The sequence below is a fragment of the Colobus angolensis genome, unplaced genomic scaffold (assembly GCF_000951035.1).
Source record: "Colobus angolensis palliatus isolate OR3802 unplaced genomic scaffold, Cang.pa_1.0 Scaffold81, whole genome shotgun sequence".
Classification (NCBI taxonomy): Eukaryota; Metazoa; Chordata; class Mammalia; order Primates; family Cercopithecidae; genus Colobus; species Colobus angolensis.
In genome coordinates, this window is record NW_012121932.1 from 5,634,555 (window position 1) to 5,660,529 (window position 25,975).

Sequence of the window (25,975 nt, forward strand, 5' to 3'; positions counted from 1 at the left end):
ACCTGGGAGGCAGAGGGTGCAGTGAGCCAAGATCGTGCCACTGCACTCCAGCCTGGGCGACAGAGCGAGACTCCATCTCAAACAAACAAACAAACAAACAAACAAACAAAAAACCATATTTACTAAGGACCTGTTTCTACCAGGTGTTATCCTTGTGTCCTTTAAAATCTAACAATTAAGATGGACAATGGACAAATGACTTCAAGTAAATAAGTAAGTAAGATTAACTTGATAGTAGGCAAATTCTAAATTAGTGTGTCGAGTACACGTTAACATTAGTTACACCAGTTCTAACAAAATGTACATTAAGTGGCTACTCCTGTGTGTGGGGAATTTCAGAGTAACTGTGTACTAGTTATTTAGAGCATAGATCATCATATGAAATAGGTGAACTTTAAATGTAGTTCAAGGGAAGGCAGGGTGGCAAAAGTGAGCATAGATTTGGTGTGCCAAGTGCTATTTAGAATTGAATCATTGATGAACGAACTAAATAAAGAAAGATATTAAGTAAGTAGAAAACGATATTTGCCATTTTTTTCTTATATTTAACCTTGTCCTAGCACCGTAGCTATTGTACTCTTTCCTCATAGATGTTCCTTCTCTCATCATAGAATGGAACAAAAGAAATCTTACTGTTGTCCCTTCCCTGGGCTGTAATGATATTCAGAGCACAGATTTTTAAATTCAGTATTCCTAATATTGTGAAGTCTCTAAAATTAGAGGTCACCCCCATATAAACTAGATTCACAGTCAGCTATCAGGATACCAGTTTGGAAACACCTTCATTTTAATGATTTCAATTCTTTTTCCCAGTTAAATGTGTTACTCAGTTTTGATGTTAAAGTCTTATGTTCAATAACCAAAAGAGGCAGGAGTTTTATATTAAATATGGATAGAATTGTAATAATATAACATAGGTTATATAGGTTGAGCCCATTATAGTTAACCATACTTTAGGAGTGGTTTTGGTGTTTGGTTTTGTTTTCTCCTAATGTACACATGACTTGGGAATTTATTTTAAAGAACACTTTTTTAAAGAATAATTTTTATAGAACTTTCATGTTTCTTCAAGGTATAAGAAATAGACATTGTGGCAAATGTTTTTTAACTGTGATAGGGCCCAAACAAGTCATTTTTCTTTTTCTCTTTTTTTTTTTCTTTTGAGACAAAGTCTCTGTCTGTCGCCCAGGCAGGAGTGCAGTGGAGTGATCTCAGCTCACTGCAACCTCCACCTCCTGGGTTCAAGCGGTTCTCTTGTCTCAGCCTCCTGAGTACCTGGGATTACAGGTGTACATCACCATGCCCAGCTAATTTTTGTACTTTTAGTAGAGACAGGGTTTCACCATGTTGACCAGGCTGGTCACGAACTCCTGACCTCAGGTGATCCACCTGCGTTGTCCTCCCAAAGTGCTGAGATTACAGGCATGAGCCACCGTGCCTGGCCGAACAAGTCATTTTTCTTAGAATCTTTTCTGCATTAGAGTTTTATTATCAAAGAAATAGGAGCACAGTGTGAAAAGTGAATTTATGATTAAATAAAATAACCACTGCCCTTTTCCATTGTTCTCTACACCTAGGCAACTCTTAGTTCTTTCTTCTGATATTTACCTCCATATCTTAAATAATATTTACACTATTTCTTTATCAATACTAGATACTATCTTTTATGGAGGATGAAGTTGGTTTTTCTCACACCTCTCCATATTCTGTCCTTCCAACATAGTATATTAAAATTTCTGATACTAGATTGAATACTAGTATTCAATGTGAATATTGTTCACTGCTGAGCAAAATACTGTACAATAATAATACTTACTTTCTTCAGCTTTGTTACAATTTTTATTTTCCTGGAGTTATCACTTGCCTTTATTTTTCTTAGTTTTGCATTTGCCAAAATCCCTCCACACTCTTCAACAGAAGTGTTAAACCCTTCTCAGTAGTATATTTCTTGTGGTCATCCTGCTGCTGCTATCTAAACTGGTTGTTCTTTACCTACTGTGCACTGTCATTTTGCAACATTGCTTTATCCCCTTCTTGGGAATTCCATTTGCCTCTCTCCTATGCAGTATCCTCTGTTTTTTTGAACTAAATGTCTTCTTTTCTCTTGGCTTTCTCCTGCATTTTAGTGATGGGACAGTTACCAGCATTCTGGGAGAGAGTATAGGTGTCCTTATTTTTTATTGATATATTGGCCTGATAAATGGCTTCCAATATTCGGAGAAAGGGTTTTTGCAGATGCAATTAAGTTAATGATCTTGAGATGAAGACGTAATCCTGAATTATTCGGGTAGGCCCTAAGACCAGTGACAAGTGTTCTTAGACACATAGGAGAGATTTGGCAGACAGAAGCGGAGCAGGCAGTGTGACCATGGAGGCATAGGTGGGAGTGATGTGGCTGCATGTCAAAGAATGCCAAGAAACACCAGAAGCTGGAGGAGACAGAAAAGGATGGGTTCTCCCCTGAAGCCCCAAGAGGGAGTGAGGCTTTGCCAGATATGGGCATCTGGCCTCCAGAACTGTGAGAGAGTAAATTGCTCTTGTTTTCAGCTACCTAGTTTGTAGTAATGTGTTATGGCAGCCACAAGAAACTAGTAGAACATAGATGTCCATGTTGGAAAGTAATTTTCTCTCAGAAGTTTGAGAGAAATTTTTCTTTCTATCTCCTTTCTTTCCCTCCCTCCTCCCTCCCTCCCTTCCTTCCTTCCTTCCTTCCTTCCTTCCTTCCTTCCTTCCTTCCTTCCTTCCTTCCTTCCTTCTACTTTTTCTTTTCTTTGTTTTTTTTTGCCATTGAGAGGTTCAGTGCTGTTCTGCTTTCTGATTCTTTTCTTTTTGGAACCTTTTAAGATCTTCTGTATCCCCGTTCTTAAAACATTTGTACTGTCTAATTGGTAGTCACTAATTTTATTTTATTTGTATTTTTGTGAGATAGGGCTATGGAAAAAGATACTGTTAGTGGATGTGAGAAGACATAAAAAAAGAATGATTCTTAGCCAATAAATAGAACTTTGGGGTAAATTGTTGAATGTTAAATTCAGTAGAGATTTGGTTGTATGGAATGAATCAGATCACCACATATTTCATTTAGAAACAAGAAGAGAAATCCTTTGCCAAATATTTTTAGTAGCTGTTCTGGGTAGTACATATATTGCTCATGAAATTAGAAAATCGTAAAGTTGGAAAAATTGTGATGTGGGGATATTCATAGGAAATGTGGTTCTCAGGAGGAATGTACTTTAGAAGAATATAAGAAACTTAGCTTTGATTTTTAAAATGGCATGAAGTAAACATGGTAAGGGGGAAAAAGCCTGCCGGTTCTCTAGTTTTTCAGATTCCTTATAGTTTTCTTTCCTGTTTTCTTTCATGGAAGTTGGAATGTAGGATGTTTGCTAATGAGTGGGGAGTTAGAAAAAGAGATTCTGAGGAAGTAGGTTGGCATCAGATTTGAAGTCTTCTATCTTCTCTTGAGGAATCTGGACTTCATTCTTTACACATTGGAGGCCAATGCCATAAGGTAAGTGATCTGGTCAGATTTGATTTTTCTGTCTTTCTCTTTTGATTTCAGCTTTTATTTTAGACTAAGGAGGTACATGTAGAGGTTTTTTACCAGGGTAATATTATGCAGTGCTGAGGTTTGGGGAATGATTTAATCTGTTGCTCAGATAGTGAAGATTTCATTATTTTTAAGGAAAAGAAAGGGCTGAAGGATGGAAAAGTCAGAAGACCAATTAGTGGAAGACAATTGCCATAATCAAAGCAAGAAGAGAGAACGTGAACTAAGATTGTGAGGGGTAAAGTGAGTTGGGGTGAAGGGAAAAGAGGAATCAGATTGGGAAGCAATTTTAAGGTATAGATTGACTTGATGTGCGATTAACACATGTAGAGGGATATGGGAGAGGGAAGAGTTATTAATTAACTCAGAGGTTTACAACTTGAGAGACTCAGAAAGGGTGACAACTTTCACTAAAATAGAGAATATAAAATATGGAACATGTCTGAGAGGTAAAGATTTTTGGAGGCAGTGGCTGCTCCAGGTTATATTCAGAAATGAGAAGGATGACAGTAAAGATCAGGTTAACAGCAACAGTGCGGGAGAAGCGTTTGGTTAGTGCAGGAAATAGCATGGCTAGAAACAAGGAGGCAACCAAAATAGCAGAGTATGGTGAGGCCACCTGGGGCAGGAGCTGATGAGTCCTGTATGTCTTAGTAGGGTTCCTGAATCTTTAAGAGTGATTAGCTTGTTTACTGAGTCAGGGAAGATGAATAGTCTATTTTAGAGAGTTTTTCACATGGATAAATGTAATATCTTCTAGATTTAAAGAACTAATTTTCAGTTATCTGGAAGGAATTACCTAATCCAGAAGCTGTAATTCCTCTCTTGGATCAAATACAGGAAGCATCATGCCAGTTATATATCAACACTTGGCAAGGCATATTGACCAATATCTTGACGTTGACCCTGAGTGATTTTTATTTTATTTTATTTTATTATTTTTAAAGATATGGGATCTTGCTATGCTGCCCAGCCTGGTCTCAAACTCCTGGGTTCAAGCGATCCACCCACCTAGGCCTCCCAGAGTGCTGGGATTGCAGGCATGAGCCACCATGCCTGGTGACTTTGAGTGATTTTTAAAAATATTATATTGTATTTAGAACACCCTTTAAGGAAGCAACAAAAACATATTTTTTAGAAAAGTTTTATAAAAAATTTAAGCTTTAACTCTTAAAGGATTAATACTTCTGTTCCTCTATTCAAAACATGTTCCTATCTAGAGTGATTTATTTCTCAGTATGTTAATCAAGATTTTATTAATGTAGAGGCATTAATTTTTTTCCTTAGCTTTCAAAGTCATAATTATTCCTTTTGCTGTTTTCTTGAAAAGCCAACTAAAATTCAATCAGATTTCTTGGAATTTAATTCTGTTACTCTAAAGACTGGACAGAAGCATATGTGATGTTAAATCTATGAGTCTCTAAGAAGAATATATTGGCTACTGTTAGGAAAGCGTTGGCTATATGGTACTTGTACTCTTGAATTATAGACTTTCTACAAGGTTTTCATTTACTTGAAAGTGCCAATATATCAATTTCAGGTTTTTTTTTTGATAATGAAATTGAAATTATAATTTTATAGTAAGGGAAAATGCTAGTTGGTTTCTGTTAGAAAGTGATTTACTGGCTGGGTGCGGTGGCTCATGTCTGTAATCTCAGCACTTTGGGAGGCTGAGATGGGCGGATCACGAGGTGAGGAGATCAAGACCATCCTGGCTAACACGGTGAAACCCTGTCTCTACTAAAAAATACAAAAAACTAGCCAGGCGAGGTGGCGGGCACCTGTAGTCCCAGCTACTCGGGAGGCTGAGGCAGGAGAATGGCGTGAACCTGAGAGGCGGAGCTTGCAGTGAGCTGAGATCGGGCTACTGCACTCTAGGCTGGGCGACAGAGCCAGACTCCGTCTCAAAAATAAATAAATAAATAAATAAAATGAAATAAAATAAAATACAAAAATTAGCTGGGTGTGGTGGTGGGGGTCTGTAATCCCAGCTACTTGGGAGGCTGAGGCAGGAGAATCACTTGAACCCAGAAGGCAGAGGTGGCAGTGAGCCAAGATTGCGCTACTGCACTCCAGCCTGGTAACAGAGCAAGACTCTGTCTCAACAACAACAACAAAAAAAGAAACTGATTTCCTTAGTGATTGCTGGACAATAGTTTTCAATAGAAGACCCTAGGAAAAAGAGTTACCGGAAAAGTCCAGGTACTTACTTATTTTTTTCTGATTTTTGTGATATGAGCACTTTAAATGTCAAACATAGAGATAAGGTAGGGTACTCCTCTATTTCTCATTTATTTATCATAAATGGCAACCTCATAATTTCTTCATAGGTAAATAGTTAGTGGTGAGAATGCTTTCGAAATACCTGGCCTCTTAGGTATCTTGCAACTTAGACCCAGACTCCAAATTGCTATGTACCTTTGAAAATGTGCATTTCTTCTGTTTCTTAGATCTGCTGAATTCTTGCTTCCAAAGACAGAAGCCTAGGAAAGGAGGAATTCCTCACTCAGGTCCCTTCGTGGGCCTCCGGCAATTTTCAGGATTTACTTTTGGTTTTATTGAGGCAGGATCTCACTCTGTCACCCAGGCCGGAGTGCAGTGTCGTGATCTTGGCGTACTGCAACCTCTGCCTCCCATGTTCAAGCAATTCTCATGCCTCAGCCTCCTGAGTAGCTGAGATTACAGGCGCATGCCACCACGCCTGGCCTTTTTTTTTTTTTTCCGCATTTTTAGTAGAGATGGGGTTTTACCATGTTGGCCAGGCTGGTCTCAAACTCCTGGCCTCAAGTGATCCTCCTACCTCTGCCTCCCAAAATGCTGGGATTACAGGCTTGAGCCACCGTGCCCAGCCAGGATTTAGCTTTTAAATCAAGTTGGGGTGTGGAAGGCAGGCGAGCGGGTAGAGAAAGATGCTGTCCTTAGATTGCCCCTGTATTGCAGGACAACAGTGTTTTACTCTCACGTAAAGCTGCTCTAATAGGAATGTGTGGAATCCTAATTTTGTAAATAATTCAGCTTAATGTTTGTTTACCGAAAATGCCTAAATAGAGTTTAGGCAAAAGTGAGACTCCATGTTTGAAATGAGAATGAGCAGGATTGTACATATTACTGTTGATGGGAACAGTTTTAAGCCAGTTTCTCATTGTATTTATGTCTTTTAAAATATGCTATTTAGTTTTAATGTAGGGTGGTTTCTGATTTGAACAATTTTAATCAAAATGAACTTAGGTTTGGCAATATGGCACATGCAGCATTTTGACTTATGGAAAATACAGATATTATTGAAGAATAAGAACTGGTTATTACAGAACAGCTGTAGAAATCTTTAGTTACTGTTAAATTAAAATTAATGGTGCCATGCATCTTTTTGCCCCTATATGAAGAAATGTGCTATTTGAAGTGGCTGAAGTCACTGCCTGTATTCACTTTTCTTTACTGAGGTTGAGGCTTTAAAAAAAATTATCCTGCACAGATGAGTCTTATGCATTTGACTTTTTAAAATGCATTATATTAAGATATCAGTCTTATGTGTTAGCACCTATAATGCATTTTTAAAAATCAGAATAATATTTTATTGTGTCTTGGTAAAAATTAGCATTTTGAGTAGTAGGCAGTTGAGACCATTTGTGGGAATATATAACACATAGTACTAAAGCTACAGATTCTAGAACCAGACTGCCTGAGTTCAAAATGCCTGTTATGTATAGTAGTAATAACAGTCCCTACCTCATAGGGATGTTGTGAGAGTCAGTTGAATTAATATACATCAAGTGCTTAGAATGATGCTTAGTGCATAGTAAGTGCTATATAAAGGTTTGCAATAATTTTTGTTTTGCATTGCATGCCATTAAAACGAGTTCCTTATACTTAGTGCTTATTTTTTCTTTAAAAATTGGAGTCAAAGATGAATTCCAAAGTTGGAAACCAATTAGAAGGGAAACTATTACTACTTTTTGTCTGAATTATTGAATAATCCAAAAATCTTCCAATAATTGGATTAAAATTATGTTTAGATTTGGACATTCTCAGTCACTTTAGGTGTGATGGCCCTAATAATGCATAATTCTTAGAAAATCTAAAACTAGATTTGAAGGAACTAGAAATGTGTCCACTTTCTCTTGTTCCCCATTTCAAGTTATGGTTGAACTAACTATATTACTTACAAGAATTTACTTATTAGGATGTTTGTTTCTTATGGGGGTGCTGTCATACTATTTGAATGTCCTCATCTTTGTGAATAATGTGCAGAACATCATGAGAAGATCATACGTGTCCCAAGTTGGGGATTATATGATGCACAATGACTTGGCATCAGCAACTAAGGATAGCAAGTAGAAGGACTGAGAGGGCACTAACTAGTGTGTGCTTTGTGCCAGACGCTATGGCAGATGTTTTTACCTAATTCCATTTCCAATAGGAAACTTTTCTTCCTTCTCTCACCCAGATGAGCCAGAAGAACTGTGGCTGGCTGATGAGCCACAGTACCAGCAAGACTAGGAAGAGAATGGTGAAGGAAGCAGCTTGCATTCTGCTTTTTCCTAGGTCTCACATGCCCCATGTAGAGCATAATGAAGACTGACACATTTTAAAATCTGATTTCTCAAAACTGTTATGTAAGATAAAATGTTAACCATAGTAAGACATTTTCAAGTCATGAAACTCATAAAACTAACTTAGAAAATTCTTTATAAAGTTAGAATTTACTTTCTCTTGATTTTTCAAGGAATTAAAATTTACTAGAAATCAAATGCATCATGTATTTGATGATTGTGTGTTTAATACAGATTTTAGAATCTTCCCCCATGCCCCCCCTTTGTTTGTTTTTAATTAAAGACAGGGTCTTACTGTGTCACTCAGGCTGGAGTATAGTGGTGTGATCATCACAGCTCACTGCAGCCTCAACCTCCTGGACTCAAACGATCCTCCCTCCTCAGCCTCCCGAGTAGCTAGAGCCACAGGCACCATTAGGCCCGGCTGATTGTAAAATTTTTTTTCTAGGGATGGGGGCCTCGTCATGTTGCCCAGGCTGATCTTGAATTCCTGGGCTCAAGTGATTCTTCTGCCTCAGCTTTCCAAAGTGCTAGGATTATAGGCATGAACTCCCAGCTCTTTTATGAAAATTTGCACACAGGAAGAACATTACAAAGAATAGTGGTATAAACACCTATATTTCTGTATTTCTACTTAGGTTTAAAAGTTGTTAACACTTACTGTGTTTGTTTTAATAGCTATCTGCCTTTCTCTCCATCTAGTTTTTGTTTGTTTAGGTTGATTATTTGAAAGTATTAACCACATGTGCCCCAAAGATTCTCTTTTTTTAAAAAAAAATCAGCTTTATTGAGGTATGACATTCATATAACCATACAATTAAAAGATTTTTAAAAATAACTTTGAGAACCAGAATTCAATTAAGGCTCACCCATTACATTTGATTCTGTCTTGTTCTCTTGCATTCTAGAGCAATCCCTTTCCTTTCTTTTTTTCTTGTAAAGACTAGCTTTTTAAAGAGACAAGCCAGAATGAATAATGAAGCTAGGTTTATGAATTTGTCTGATTAATTCATTATGGTGTCATTTATCTTGTTTTATGCCTTTTTCCTGTAAGCTAGAAGTTAGGACTAAAGTCTTGCTGAAATTTAGGTTAAACTCTTTTTGCCATAATTATATCATATGTGTAATAGCTTATGCTATGTACTTGTTATTGTAACACATCAGGAGACACATTATCAGAATGTCTCATGCTAGTGATGCCAGTTTCCACTTGGTTAAAGTGATAGTAAATACATTTTTTTTAATTTTTTTTTTTTTTTTTTTGAGGCGGAGTCTCGCTCTGTCACCCGGACTGGAGTGCAGTGGCCGGATCTCAGCTCACTGCAAGCTCCGCCTTCTGGGTTTACACCATTCTTCTGCCTCAGCCTCCCAAGTAGCTGGGACCACAGGCGCCCGCCACCTCGCCCGGCTAGTTTTTTTGTATTTTTAGTAGAGACGGGGTTTCACCGTGTTAGCCAGGATGGTCTCGATCTCCTGACCTCGTGATCCACCCGTCTCGGCCTCCCAAAGTGCTGGGATTACAGGCTTGCCGCGTCCGGCCCATTTTTTTTAATGTTAAAGATGCACCCTCCCCATCCCCCAGTTAGAAAGTAATTTCTGGGGCAAATAGTTTCACAGGAGCAAGTATACCTGTCTCCATCTTTTTCCTTTTACCATCAATTAGTGATCCTTGCCTAAACAGTTAAGTGACTTGAGGTTACAGAATGGTGATTTTCTCATTTGTTTTCTAATTTATTAGCTGACATTTTTCAGGAGATAAATTAAAGTTCCTAAAGATGGGGGTTGATGTTTCATCCCTTTTAATTACGGTTTTCCAGAGTAAGGAGTTTAATAGTCACCTCCAGTGCAGGCACTTGAGTTTTCCTCTCTTTTTTCTTCTTTTGTTTGTCTTTTTTTTTTTTTTGAGATGCAGTCTCACTCTCGTTGCCCAGGCTGGAGTGCAATGGCACGATCTTGGCTCACTGCAACCTCCACCTCCCGAGTTCAAGTGATTCTCCTGCCTCAGCCTTCTGAGTAGCTGGGATTACAGGCTCCCACCACCATGCTCAGCTAATTTTTGTATTTTTAGTAGAGATAGGGTTTCACCATGTTGGCCAGGCTAGTCTGGAACTCCTGACCTCAGGTGATCTGCCCAACTCAGCCTCCCAAAGTGCTGGGATTACAGGCATGAGCCACCGTGCCTGGCTTGTTTCTCTTTTTAAAATGTCATGGACACAGGGATTTTTATTCATTCAGTGTTTACAGTCAGTGAGTATCATTGTACTTTTTGTTGCTTAAGTTTGCAGATGTGGCTGTGAGAACCTGTGTAAACACTCATGTGTCCTTTTGGCATGACCTCATTTTCTTTGAGTGATTCCTTGCATTCTGGGACAAGATGTCCGGCCCAAACTTTGTGCTTTCTGTGTCCCAGACCTAGAATCACCCATTTCTCCAAGGGGATCTGATGGGACCAATCTATTGTTTGTTGAGTTCAGTAGTTGGATAGTGTGCATATTCCTTACTAGATGCAGCTTTATTTTGTTTATATAACATTTCATAGTTTTGCAAAACACTTTTACATATATTTTCTTATTTAAGCTTTTTAGCAAATTTGTGATCAAGAAGACATTGGTATCTGTTTTTTAGCTGAATTCACAGCTCTGCTAATTTGTTTATAAATCTGGATTTTCATTTATATGCTATATAATGTAGCAGATAAAATGTGCTTTAAGAGACTAATTGGCAGAGTGTATCTGAATATTTCAAACAACTAATTTACTATGAAAATGAATAGAGCACTGTCAAAAGGCTCCCTGAAGTGTTACATTTGACTTTTCAGGTAATTTAGTTAACTTTAACTTACTTAGAGTTCTTAAGAGAGTTTAAATGTTGAGGAAAGTCAATGTTGAATTAAGAACTAAATGTATGGATAACAAGATGTATAATAATAGAAACCACCAAATAGAACCACTTTGAGCAAGGACATATGTATTGGGTACATAGTAAAACCAAGGGCAGTAAATGAAATTAAAACAAAAAAAATCAGTGGGTGAAAAAAATTGAATCCATAAAGTATGTTTTTAACTACAATTGCAAATATCTTACTGAAAATTTTTAACAACAAAGATATTAAGATGAATTTAGTCAATGTTAAGAACTTCTTAAAATTTAGGTGAAACTGAGTTAAAATGAAAACAACTTTCTTGTTAGGGAAAGCAATGAAATCAACTATTGTTGATTACTAAATATAGATGAGACTACACGGTGTCTTTCTTTATGGTTTGATTTTAATTATCCCCCACCCCAGCAAACGAAATGCAGTTAACTATCTCATTGGTGTTAGATGCATGTGTAATTCCAAACCTTGTTTTTCAGTGTTCAGTGGCTGCCAATGTATGTTTGCACTTTGAAATGAAAGCTGATTAACATTTTTAAGGGTTGTCTTCACCTTCAAAATGGACACAGACTCCTTCTGTATGGTTTTTATTCAATATTTGTGTAAAACTAGGCCAAGGAAGGTGGGGACTGTTTGTTTCCTTGCATCATGAAGTTTTCATTAAGTTCTTGCATTTAGTCACTTTTACTTTTCATTTGATATAAGCAGAAAGAGTTATATAGGTTGCTTTAAGTCACTGAATCAGTGCTGCCTTGCAGGAACACTGGAAGACTCTGTAATTTGATAAAATTTGATTATTTCAGTTTATACTTTACGATTTATATTAGTTAGTTATATTTAACAGCTAACACAGCTTCCATCTCATGATAGTAAATACCTGGTCTAACATGTATAGTATGGTTAACTTTATCTTACATTATAGCTATTCCCAGTTAATAAAAAATAATAAATTTTTTATTTTCTTCGAAGGGCTGGACCTCTAAAACTTTGTAATTTGCAGTATTGGAGTCAATGGCTTAAAGATTCAAATCCAGAACTCTGTTTTTATTCCTTTTGTGAAAAGAATGCACCAAATTGCGACTATTTCTGTTTCACAGACAAAACAAAAAACCCTCCATTCTCAGGATGTCTTAACATTTAATGAAATCTATTCAGGGATCACCCCAAGCAAGCTTTTCCAGTGAATGACACATTTAGAATTTGCCTCAGGCTTTTTTTTTTCTTTTTTCTTATATTAATCTTTGATCTTTTTTTTTTTTTTTTTTTGTGGGTGCTGCAAGTTTTTATACTTAATGGTAAATTGTATTTATGGAAAGATACAGCAAATTGAAATTATGTCAATCCAGTGTGTAATGTAATTTACCCCAAATCTTTTATGGAAATTACCTTAAGCATATTCAGCATTTTGCATGTATTTTAGTACTCGTTCATAGGTTATAACAGGTTATATAAGAACAAAGTATATTACTGTATTGTGTTCATATCATCGGTTAAGTTTTAGAGAAGTTTAGTGTTGTGGAAAGAACGTGGGCTTTGGAATCAAATGGATCTGTGTTTGGGTATAGACTCAGCTCTTTATTAACTCTGAACTTGAATACTTACTTCACTTCTTTGAGCCTTATTTTTCTTATAAGGTAAGCGTGATATACTTGCTATCTGGCCAGGAATCTTAAGAGAATTAAAAATAAGGCAATATTATATAAAGTGCTTGGCACACAATGACTTCATAGTATACTTATTGTGTTTGACCCTTTTTCATTTATTGTTAGAAAGTAAAGCAGAATCATCATTGTTAATAAAACCAGAAGGATTTCTTAGGATATTTTTGGGAAGATCTTGGTAGAAAAGAAGCTTGGGAAACTTAGGATTCGTGGAAATGGTTTAGGTGTTACTGTTTTTTTCTGTTTCTTGCTGCCTTTTTTTTTTTTTTTTAATTCTTATACATGTAGTTTTAAAAGCCACATTTTGCCATAAACGTTTATTATAAAATAAAGTTTTTTTCCACCCCATTCTGCCCACCCTTCATATCTCCTATCTCAGGGGCAACTAATTCTTATTTCTCTAGCTAGTCCTGCTGGCATTTATACATCTCTGTATTCCTAATGTTACAGGAGCCTTGGGTGTCGCTTCAGCAGCTGGAAACCTCTGTGGTCAGTGGTGCCTTTGCCTGTTTTGCTCGGTCCTATGGGCTCATTTTGCCCACTCAGCCTGGCAGTCTGCGCTTGGCTCGAGCTACCGGCCTGGATCCCATGCCTGCCAAAGGCGTGGGGTGTATGAGCGAGCATGGGGTCCTGCCACTGAACACAGCCAGGCACGCCAGCTGCAGCAGGGTGGAGAGCTCCAGGCACTGGCATGGGTGCCGGCTACTTGCGAGGCTGCGGCTGGGCCAGGTATGCTGTAAACAGCTTCCATGACTGACACTGGGGAACGTCGTGGTGTTCTGGAAGCTTGGAGATGCCAGTAACTGCAGAGCCCTAAAGAGGTGTCACAGCCCTGGCTCAGGGAGCTCCTAGGTCTGGGCTTCCTGAAGGGCTGCAGCTCTTCTCTCCTTCTCTCTTCTCTCCTTGTCACCTGCAACATGGTGAGCAAGGGACATATGTCAGCCCTGTTTGTGTTACACTTCTGTTAGCCCGAGTTAGCGGGTCCCTAGTTCTTGTGCTGCATCCAGGAAGAATGAGGTACACAGCCAAGTGGAGGATGAGCAAGATGAAGAGGAGCTTTACTGAGCAATAGAACAGGGGAGACCCTGTGGTGGATAGCTCCTCTCTGCAGCTGGTGGTCTTGTTGTCTCTCGGTCTGGCTGAGTCAGGAGCTTTTTATGGGCCTTAGAGGAGAGGAACTGAGTGCCAATTGGTCCATGGGCTATGGTGGGTTGGCCCAGAAAAAGCACTACAAGTTCCCACTCTGGTCCGCAGGCTTTGGGCCCTCCCTGCCCTGAAGGTGGGGCCTCACCGGGGACCCTCCCCCTTCTACCCAGCAGCCTGTGTGCTTCCTGCCACTGCTCCTGGCGCCCAGACTGTCCTGGCTAAGGAGTGCCTGCAGGTCAATGCTGAGCTGCCCTTAGCCCCACCTTGGCCTCCCTCTCATGGTTGTTGGCACCCAAAGTCTGGAGGGGGCCCAGGGGGCCTGGCGTGTCAGCGCTACCCCGAGTGTGCATACACTCAGCCGGACTGCAACAGTTCTGGGTTCTGCTCCAACCTTTCTCTGAGATCGGAGCGGGCACTGGGAACTGGGAGAGGCCAGGCAGCAGGAGAAGATACTTCCGAGCCTGCAGGGGCAGGGGGCACCTTGCTGGCCCCCTCCACTCCAGAGTGCAGCCATACCTGGGTCTGCAGCCGGAACTTGGGTTGCTGCAGCTATGCCTGCGAGGGCGGGACTTCTGCCTGCTCCCAGCTCCCACCAGCTCTATGGAGCCTGGCACCGTCCCAGGCCCAAGTCTTCCTCTTGGTCCCTCTCAGCCTGCCCTTCCATGCCTGACTGTGCTGCTCTGCCGCTGGCAGGCGGCTTAGTCTGGCCCCATCGTTGTGGCTCCCTGGAGCGGGCCTGGGAACTGTTTGCCTACTGTATGTTTTCCCCTGCAGGTGGCACGGCCCCTGCCAACCCCATACAAATGAACCCGACACTCTGGGGGCTGGCCCCTTAAGTCTTGGCTGCGCCTTTGGCCAGCTACTCCCGGGTTCCCAAAATGCGGCTGGCAGTGAGATTGAGGCCATGGCAGTGGCTCCCGGCCTGGGAGCGGATCCTGCCTGCCTGTGTGAGCGTGGGTGTGACACAATTGTCTGCCTCGGGACGCGGGGCACAAGGGTTCCAACGCCGCCACTACTGCTTCCGCTCCTGCTACCACTGCCTGCACCTCCCTGCTGCAACTGGTATGATGGCAGCAGCCAGTCCGGATGGTCGGCCGCTGCCATCACTAACTCGTGCATATATACAGTCGTATCTTTTGATTAATCAGTTTGAGGCATTATCTATCAGTTTTCTATTACAGTAGGCAAAGATTTAATTATCTTACACAATCTCTTCTCCTTTGTCCACTCAGTATAGTTAGATTACAATTATATGTTGTCAGTATTCAGCTTTTATTATTCATGTGAAAAAATTATAGCTGAATGTTGTAATATTCCATATTTATGTTTCCTTTCTATTTGTTTTTCCTGAAGTTAATAATTGTCTTGACTTTTCATGTTTAATTTCCTTTATTTAGTTTTTCAAAGTCAAATGATCTCAAGTAATGTATCTATTGTAATTCTTTTCTCTGAGACTTCCTTTCCTAGAAACCTCTATTTTCCTTTGTATCCCCTGATTGCTTTCTTCACTGTTGTCATCTGGGACTTAAATTTTCTGTGATCCTTGGAATTTCTCCTGGATTGAATTCCCTATTTCTGGGTTCTTGGATCTCCTTTATTCTTGGTTTACTCTCACTCTTTTGGTAAAGCATATTCTCCAGTGATTTTGTCAAGTTAAAATAACATACAGTGACAGATGTCATGGTGATGACCGCTTTCCGCATGCTGTCCCACGGAGTCACTTGGCCGCAGGTTGTCCTTCATGCTTGATGTGTAGTTGTTATTTCGGAATCTCCATTCATTCTCATCCTGGCCATTTCTTTCTTTTTTCTTTGGTGGGGCTCTATTTTCTCTATCCCATGTTGTCTTCTTTTTGTTTTACTCCGTCTGTTTGTAGAGAACATCCTCAGTGTCCTGAGAAAGGCTGCATTGGAAATAAACTTTTGGGGACCTCGTATGTCTGAAAATACCTCTGTTCAGTATTCACATTTCAATAATTGTCCCAATATTGAATTTTAGGTTGAATATTATCTTCCTTTGACATTTTGAAAGTATTTGTCTGTTGCTTCCTTGATTCTAGGATTGCTATTGGAAAATCTGAATCTTTTGATTTCTGATTATTGGTATGTATGTGACTTTTGTTTTCCTGGAAGCTTATGGGATATTCTTTTAGTTCCTGTTATCCTAAAATTTTACAGTAATGTTCTCATTGTGTTGTATTGGACACTCGAGGGCTGCTTTTAATCTGGAAATGTGTGTCCTTCACTTTGGGAAATTTTGTTAAAGTACTTCATTAATTTCCTCCTGTACATTTTTTCTCTGTCTGTAGAGCTCGTATTATTTGCATCCTGGGTCACTTGGACTGGTTCTCTAGTTATCTTTTTCTTCTACTTTTCATCTCTTTTAGTCTATTTTCTGGGCAATTTCCTTACCGTTATCTTCTCACTTTTGTAATGTGGTTGTTTTGTTTTGTTTTACTTATTCCACTATATTTTTAATTTTAAGCTCTTTGTTATTCTCCTAATGTTTCTTTTAAAATAGCAACTGTTGGCCAGGCATGGTGGTTCAGGCCTGTAATCTTAGCTGGGAGGCCAAAGTGGGTGGATCACATGAGGTCAGGAGTTCGAGACCAGCTTGGCCAACATGGTGAAACCACATCTCTACTAAAAATACAAAAAATTAACTGGGCATGGTGGCAGTTGCCTGTAATCCCAGCTACTCGGGAGGCTGAGGCAGGAGAATCGGTTGAACCCAAGAGGCGGAGGTTGCAGTGAGCCGAGATTGTGCCATTGTACTCCAACCTAGGCAACAAGAGTGAAACTTTGTCTCAAAAATAAATAAATAAACAAAGTAAAATCAAGTAGCAACTGTTCGGATTTTATGGATGCAATATATTTTAATTCTTCAAGGATGTTGATGATATTTTTCCCTAAATTTTTTTCTCTTGAATTTTTTTTTCTGCAAGTCACTTTTTACATTTTGTGTTTGTGTTGTTCTCAGTCTTCTTTCTGATAATCCTTAGTTGTGTGTTCATGATTAGATCAAATAGACCGAAAAATTCAACTGGAAGCTATGAATATACGGATGTCATCCACCTTAAATTTCACTGTAGGGTTCTCTGGGTGAATTTATTAGCAACTGGTCAGATTTTCAATAAAGTAACTCTTCTGTTCTCCTACTTGGAAGAAAAAGGTCTGCCTACCAGCATTTTGGGAGCCCAGTGTGAGAAGAGAGCTGGGATTCAATATCTGGTTGCTGTGTGTGTGTGTATGTGTGTGTGTAACTTAATCCCATTTTCAGTTCTATACCTATGCCTTCATCTGTGTAAGCCCATTACCTCTTCAGAAGTTAAACCTCTAGGGTGTTATGCCAGGTTATTGTGGAATGGGATGGGGAAGTTTCTCAAAACATATCTTGCACCCCGGTTCTTTTTATTTTGGTTCTTCCACTTCAACCCTTAACTTCCAGAAATCCCTGATACTTACTGCCAGTTTCTGATTCTTTCACAGATTCTGCAGTGTAAATAGGGTTAGTTTTGTCAGTGTGACAGTTACAGTCTTAGGATCTCCTTCACCTTCAAAATTGTGTTGATATTGTCTCTTCTGATCTTGTCCTTCTGAGTTATGTCTTTAAAACAACAAATCACTTTTCTGAAGTTTTATTGAGTATTGCAATTGAGCAAGACTAGTTGTTTATGTTCAGACTGTCACTTTAGCATGTGCCCTCCGCCTTTTTTCTTTCTGCATAAGTCTTTAGCAAATGTAGACATTAGAATTTAAAAAGTCATTCTGCTGCCTTTAAAACGAGGTTTTCTTTATTTTTTTTGAGATGGAGTCTCACTCTGTTGCCCAGGCTGGAGTGCAATGGTGTGATCTCAGCTCACTGCAACCTCCTCCTCCTCAGTTTAAGTGATTCTCCCGCCTTAGCTTCCCCAGTAGCTGGGATTATAAGCCTGTGCTACCACACCTAGGCAAATTTTTTTTTTTTTTTTTTTTTGAGACGGAGTCTCGCTCTGTCACCCAGGCTGGAGTGCAGTGGCCGGATCTCAGCTCACTGCAAGCTCCGCCTCCCGGGTTCACACCATTCTCCTGCCTCAGCCTCCTGAGTAGCTGGGACTACAGGCGCCCGCCACCTCGCCCGGCTAGTTTTTTTTTTTGTATTTTTTAGTAGAGATGGGGTTTCACCGTGTTAGACAGGATGGTCTCGATCTCCTGACCTTGTGATCCGCCCGTCTCGGCCTCCCAAAGTGCTGGGATTACAGGCTTGAGCCACCGCGCCCGGCCAAATTTTTGTATTTTCAATAGAAACGGGTTTCACCATGTTGGCCAGGCTGGTCTGAAACTCCTGACCTCAAGTGATCGGCCCGCCTTGGCCTCCCAAACTCCTGGGATTATAGGTGTGAGCCACCACACCTGGCCTAAAACTAGGTTTTCTTGAGCTGCCATCTTGACAGATGCCATCTAACATATCTATTTTTAAAATGTATTAACCCGCACTTGTTTTTATAAATTTTCTATCGTGTCTTTTTTTTTGTTTCCAAATTGTTGCTTCACAGTGTAAAAATGCTAAAGTAATGATAGCTTGAGTGATATCCATACTTACGGCATAAAATGCTGAATCTTATGTTAGATTTACAAAATCGAATATTGGATTTTCTAAAATCTTTCCCTCTCAGCCATAAAGTGTACTTGGTTTTATAGCAGTAAACAAAACTGTCACTAAGAAAAAATGTTTATTTAAAGCAAATAAATAATTGTCTCTAACATGTACCAGAATCACTCACTGACTTATAAAAACAGATTACTAGGCAGCATGCCTGGAGTTTCTGATTTAATAGGGCTCGAGATTTTGAATTGCTAATAACATATTTTCAAGTTAGTGGATAATGCTGCTGGTCTAGAGATCACACTTTAAGAATCACTGATACAGACTATGTTGATCCTTGAAACCAAGAAACAAAAACATCACCAAAATCCCCCTGTAAAGCTCTTCTTGTTATTCTTTACATTGGACAATTGAGGAAAACTTTGAACTTACTCTGTTGCTGCTCTTCTTGCCTAAAATAGATGTTTACAGCACTCATCTTCCAAGACAAACATATGATATAGCTAGTGTCACCATTTTAATTAGTGAATTCCTTCCTTTGGTCTATTGTTCCTTTCTTTCTGAAATACATGTTTAAAGTTTTGTCGGCTGGGCACGGTGGCTCACGCCTGTAATCCCAGCATTTTGGGAGGCTGAGGCAGGCGGACCATGAGGTCAGGAGATCAAGACCATCCTGGCTAACATGGTGAAACCCCGTCTCTACTAAAAGTACAAAAAAATTAGCCAGGCGTGGTGGCATGTGCCTGTAGTCCCAGCTACTAGCGAGGCTGAGGCAGGAGAATGGCGTGAACCCGAGAGGTGGAGCTTGCAGTGAGCCGAGATGGCGTCACTTTACTCCAGCCTAGGCGACAGAGCAAGACTCCATCTCAAAAAAAAAAAAAAAGTTTTGTCCATGTTCCCTTTTCTTCTTCGTTCTTCTGTTGCCTGCGGGTTTTCTGGTGCTACCTCGGAGAGGAGTAGAGGAGTAGCTCAGTCCAGCTAGAGGTCGGTTGCCAGGGTGAGCTCTCTTATAGAAACACTCTGTGTTGAGTCAGTCATGTGGCATCAGTGTGCTCTTTCGGTAACGTGTTGATGGCATTTTGGGTGTACTTGCCTAACATAGAGGCTTCACACTGAGATTGCACTTGTTCATATGTAAACTCAAATACCAAAGTCAGGATAGGTCTTTGCTAGTCAGCAATTTGGATATGGCTATACACTTTTCTGAATTTAATTGAAAGCTTTGAATTCTTACTTTGACAGGAGAGATGTTATAATTGTTGGTTCTAAGTGGATTTTTGTTCATTGTGAACATCAGTTTTTCATTTAAAGAAAACCTGGGTTGACTGGGTGTGGTGGCTCTCACCTGTAATCCCAGCACTTTGGGAGGCTAAGGCAGGTGGATTGCTTGAGCCCAGGAGCTCAAAACCAGCCTGGACAACATGGCAAAACCCTGTCTCCACACACACACAAAAAAAATTAGCCAGGCATGATGGTGTGCACCTGTAGTCCCAGCTACTCTGGAAGCTGAGGTGGGAGGATGACTTGAGCCTGGGAGGTCAAGGCTTCAGTAAGCCATGATAACGCCACTGCACTCCAGCCTGGGTGACAGAGTGAAAATCAGGGAAAATGGCCTTTTATCCAGCTAGCTAAATTAATCTAATAGAAGTAGAATTTCAGTTTTACGAGTAGGTTTGATATTGTAGAAATAAGAAATGAAAAATTGTTAATATACTTGTTAGCTTCCTACATTATTGTTTTCCTATCAGTGTGGCGTGAGAAGCAATGGAACTGTTTTATATTGGTTTTTAAATAGCACAGTTTTTTTATTTGTTTCTGTATGTTGGGTCAATTATAGTAAAAAGTGTGCTGATGTTTGACATACTAAGTCAGTTCTGAAGTCTTTGCCCGTATTTATATCCCATTCAGTCTTCAAGTTATATTTAAGCACAAGCTTTGCTTGATATTTTGACCTCAAGAAGATAAGAGTGAGCCAATAGGACAGTTTTCTTATTTGCTTGTAATAGTGTTCAATTTATTTTTTTTTTTAATGGAATGAATGTTTCAGGGCTATCTTTTTTTAAATAAAGGGAAACTTCGCCTGTTAGGTAAGTAATCTCTTGTAACCCAGCAAATACCTTTAATATATATATGTATATATTTTTAAACTGTTTTTTACGTAATGACTGCATAACGATAACACTGTTTTCTAAGCAAATGTCATGGGTTCTTGTGCCTTAGGTTTTTACAAAATTTTGTATTTCTGTGATTGACATAAATAGATATGCATAGACTGTTAGCCACCCCCAAAACAGGGGCTTTGGTTTGTTCATCACTATGTTCCTAACATAGTGCTTGATACACAGCTAATTCTCAATAAATATTTGTGGAAGGAATGAAAAATTTTGAGTGCTGCATCTATTGTGTTACTTAATTGATACCACAAGGTGGTACTATTGTACCATGAAATGAAAGCCTGAAATTCTTAGTACCACATAAATCCTGTGACTAAATGAAATGAATTGACTACCTATTATGTTTATTCCCTGCTTCATTTATTTATAATTTCAACATGCGATTAGTCTTTGATTACATGATTGGGTCAGGCAGTGAGCTCATAACCTAAATAAAGAACATTTGGTTCAAAAGTTTATAGAAAGGTAAAGTGAGATAGCATCTTAAAAAACCTAGCATAGTACCAAGGTAGTTTCTTTTTCTCACTTTTAATTTACTTTGGGTTAAAGGCCTTTGTTAAATTGTTATTTGTGGTGAAATAATTTGCCCCAAATTTTCTAGTAAATTATCACTGAAGGTTAAATAGTATTGTAAGTCTGTTTTGGTTGTCAAAAGTGCTTAAAAAATTAATACCAAACCTAGATTTATATTTTTTTCCCTCATTTCAAAAAAATTTTTTGTTTTGCTTTCATGTTTCTTTTATGGAGTCCATGCAATATTTTATTAATGTTTAGTTCTTTATTATACATTTGTACATAATCATAGTGTGTAAAGTAAACCAATTTATAATTTCTCTTGGTTTTACCCCTATTTTAAAAACTAAGCATTGAGAAGTTTGTTTTGTAGCTTGTACCTTTTTGTTTCCTTATGATGGAATTAACTTTGGAATATTTTGATTCTATAATTTTCCTCAGAGTGAAGTGAAATCAGAAGAGGGCCCGGGTTGGACGATCCTACGTGATGATTTCATGATGGGAGCATCTATGAAAGACTGGGACAAGGAAAGTGATGGGCCAGATGACAGCAGACCAGAATCTGCAAGTGACTCTGATACATAAAGCATCATAGGAAATACAATTGCAGTCATTTTATTTTTTTCTAGAGAAATACGTCATCCTCTGATGGTGAATTATAAGGATACCATTTGTAAAAAAGTTAAAAGACTTTTGCCAGATTTCATATTTCCCTTTTTATGTACATTTTATATATACTTCATTAAAAATTATATTTTAAACCCTTGCATAATTTTAAGCGTTGTTCCTCAGAACATTTGTGAAAGGATATATTTCTGCTTGACTAGCGAGATACGCATTTTGCCAGGATCATATTGGTCATGTCTATTGGTGTGTTACTTCAGTATCACCAATGTTTTCAGAAATACAGTACTAATTCATAATTAAACTCTTTGAAGTTAATATTTCTTTGCCTTCTAACTTATAGACCCAACTATGTATCTGTAGTTTCTGGAAATGATTGGTGTCTTATGGTTTGTGTTGGGAAGTTATTGAGAAAACCTATATAATAAAATTTAAAATTATAGTTTTTCAGATTTTGGGTGGTGATTTTATTTTTGGGTAATCTGGAAGATATGATTTAAGAAACAAAAGATTTCAACTTATTTATTATTTATTATTGTTATTATTATTATATTTGAGACGGAGTCTTGCTCTGTGGCCCCGGCTGGAGTGCAGTGGCATGATCTTGGCTCACTGCAAGCTCTGCCTCCCGGGTTCACACCATTCTCCCACCTCAACCTCTCGAGTAGCCGGGACTACAGGCGCCCACCACCACGCCCGGCTAATTTTTTGTTGTTGTATTTTTAGTAGAGATGGGGTTTCACTGTGTTAGCCAGGATGGTCTTGATCTCCTGACCTCGTGATCCACCTGCCTCGGTCTCCCAAAGTGCTGGGATTATAGGCCTGAGCCACCGCGCCCGGCCCAGATTTCAGCTTTTATTTTCTTTCCTTTTATTTATTAAATAATATAAATAATGACAGATTTATTTTAGATGTTAGGCTATTTTTGCAGGAGAGATTTACAGAGGTGGAAATTCTCATGCTCATGCAATGAGACATAATTTCACAGGAAGCATATTTGACATGTTTTAGTCTCTCTCTTCTTTTTTTCCCTCCCAAATATTTGAGTTAGCTTAAATTCTTTTTATGGACTGCCCAGCCAGTGAAATGATGCAGTTAGACAACAAGTAATCTGTAGCAGAATATTGCATCCTATTTGAGACTTGATTCCATATTATTGCCTTAAAGGCTATTAAATTGGGTGAGTTTTAGTATCCAGCTATTAAAAAGAGGAAAGACTGTTTAATATCATTCCAAAATTTTTGTGAAATGTGGCCCAAGATCTAAAGTTTTTAAGGGAATTATTTAATAAATATGATCTGTCCCTTTTTGAAAAGGATCCATCCCTTTTCATAATAAAAATAGTTCCCTCCTACCACCCAGTTGCACATACTTGCATCTGTTACATATTGAAGGATAATCTTCCCCCCAAAAAACTATGCAAGAGCAGAGATGTTTATATTTTGAAACCCATTTGAGTGTTACAGTATTATATGACTAAAGCTGAATCAGTCTGTGGCCTGGTATTTGTTATCATAAAGGAAGATGTACACCTAAGATATCAAGTGGTTAAAACAGCAAAGTACAAGACGCATTTTTGTATTTATTCTAACTTTTGAACATTAGTGTCTTTCAATATAAATAAATGTGAACAAATATGCCTCAATAGTAATACAGGAGAACTAAATATCCTGCTATAACTTAATACAGATAAATATTTCAATATGACCTAACAAACACATAATTTTGAAAAAAAAAAATATGTGCAGCAACTTAAACACATTTTTCTCCCCAGAACTAAGATTACACTTAATTTAATTTAATCTGTTTCTGGGTTATACTAGAGTTTTGCAGGAATTTTTCTGAATAGTACATTCACATGATAGATATGGATAAGTAGCTTATTTACTGTTTTGAAACATAATAGTCATATTTTATAGTCCCTCATTTAATTTGAAAAAATTTGACAAGATTTTCACATTGAAAGTAAGGAAAAGAATATTTGCAGATTTCCTTTGTTCAGAAATTATTTTATTCCAAAGCAAAATTGAGTTGCCACTATCAGGGAAAAAATTGTATCACTTCTGTTAGAAGGCTATGAAGTATATATGAATTACATGACATAATTTTTATCATATAGATTTGATATCTTCTATGTATTAGTATTTCTGCATCTTGGGTATTAAGCAAAATATCATTATGTATAAATATGAAACCAGGAATGTGCATATTTTAGAAACTAATTGTATGTCTTAAGTGAATGTTTGAGTTTAGTTCTGTCACCTCTATTCTAAATATTTTACCTACAACATTTACATTATTCTGATATCAATCAGATAAATAATCCGAGTCTATTTCATCTTTCTACATTGTCTTTGTGGTTTTTGTTTGTTTGTTTGTTTTTGAGATGGTCTCACACTGTCACCCAGGCTGGAGTGCAGTGGTGCAATCTCAGCTCGCTGCAACTTCCGCCTCCCGGGTTCAAGCGATCATCCCACCTCAGCCTCCCGAGTAGCTGGGACTACAGGCATGTGCCACCATGCCCAGCTAATTTTTTGTCTTTTTGCCGGAGATGGGATTTCACCATGTTGCCCAGGCTGGTGAGCTCCTGAGCTCAAGGGATCCTCCTGCCTCTTGCCTCCCAAAGTGCTCAGATTACAGGTGTGAGCCGCCATACCACCTGTCTTTGAATTTTTTAATGAGGGGAAAGAAAACCGCAATTCCTGCCTCCCCATTTATTTAAATGTAACACTTAGGATTTTATTTTTGGTAACTACTGGGAATAATATAGTAGGTTACTTTTCCTCGGTTAGAAAGAACTGTGGAAAATAGGAACCAATAATTTGGAAGCATTAGTTCCTTATTTCATATATAGAAATAATTGTCTTATTTCCTTATTTCATATATAGAATGTTCTAGATACTTGGATGGCTGGGGTTAATGTTCTTAGTCTTTATCATAGTTTAGCATTAGTTGTTAATTATTTTTAAGCATCAGAATTTGAAAGCCAATGATAATACCTGATTAGGACTGAAAATAGAATTATCTTAGTAGTGTAGCACTTTTTATAGTGGAGTTGGAGCACTGAATTTATTTTCAAATTACCTAGAATTCTGCGTTGCTCAAATATTACTCAATTAATTGCAAAATATACCTTGGAAACCCTGTGGATAGAATAGTTCAGAGGGTTACCACTAGTACTTAGAGCCTAAAGTCACTCAGTAGGAGGTTCTGGAAGGTCTATTTGAAGGCAATCCAATTTCTTTAAAATAAAATATTTTTTGTCTTTCAAAACAGACAGGTGAAAAAGGAATGTATAAATTCTGGGAAACCTCTTATGGTTTCCTTCTATTTCCTTCCACATTTCCATTAATGTGCTAACTTGAAGGAATTTAACTTCGAGGAAAGTTGACTATTATAGTGAATATTATAATTTGTCAATACTTTATTGATAATTTAGCTTTGTTTTTATTTGGAAACATTTTTTCCAGTTGACCAAAGCAGAATTCATTGTGTTCTTCCTTCAATTTCATCAATTAGGATCAATGTGATTGATATTTATCTCCACTCTGCATGTCAGTGATGTGGCATAGACGCTGGTAAACCCTGTAGATATCATGAGTATGAAGACTATTTGAGGTGAATTGGCAGTGAGAGCAAATTTTGGAAACAGGAGAGAGAACTACTTCGTGCCTACAAAAAGCTCTCTCATTCCTTCCTCAAGAAAACAGGAGTCTGAATTTTGGCCAGCTGGGTGTTTGAATCTGACTGACTATTGCAGCATTGGTAGTCCTGGTAAATTTTTTCAGTGAGCGAGCTTTTCTGACATTTGATTAAACATACTGCTCAAGGGAATCTGTGAGCAGATTTAGAAGTAGAATGTTTGAGGTGGTTGACAAGACATTTAAAGTTGTGATTAATGTTTTAATAAAATGCTAAGTTAGAATGAATCTAATCATAGTTATGTAGATGGAAGTTATATTCTAACAGATCTTAAATAATTTTAGATTCTCTAAATTTAGACTGTTTTGTAGCTTAGAGAGCTGTATTAATATTTTTTACCTAGTCTACTGAACATAATTTCAGGGAGTTAGTATTTAAGACTTTTTACCTAGAGATGCAGTAAACCTTTTAAATTTAAGTTTGCTTTCTTAAAATACCTGTTCCAACATTGCTCACCTTTCTTCTCCCTCCTTTTTGCCCTCTCCTTCAGTGGGAGGAGCACATATTCAGCTTTCTGTTAAATGCTCTTTGGTTTTCAACTGAGTAAGGCAAGCAAGGATATATGTTAGAAGAGTGGGCATAATACCTTATAATAA

General features: G+C 38.4%; 1 protein-coding gene across 2 annotated transcripts in view; it reads left to right on the forward strand.

The window, feature by feature from the left end:
* RRP15 (ribosomal RNA processing 15 homolog (S. cerevisiae)) overlaps window positions 1–22,119 on the forward strand; it is a 46,919-nt gene extending 24,800 nt beyond the window's left edge. For both annotated transcript variants that reach the window (XM_011929440.1, XM_011929439.1), the window contains exon 5: window positions 21,495–22,119. In XM_011929440.1, the coding sequence (XP_011784830.1) occupies window positions 21,495–21,638 (144 nt within the window). In that variant the 3' untranslated portion in view covers window positions 21,639–22,119. The remainder of the gene's footprint in view (window positions 1–21,494) is intronic.
* The last annotated feature ends 3,856 nt before the right edge of the window (window positions 22,120–25,975 follow it).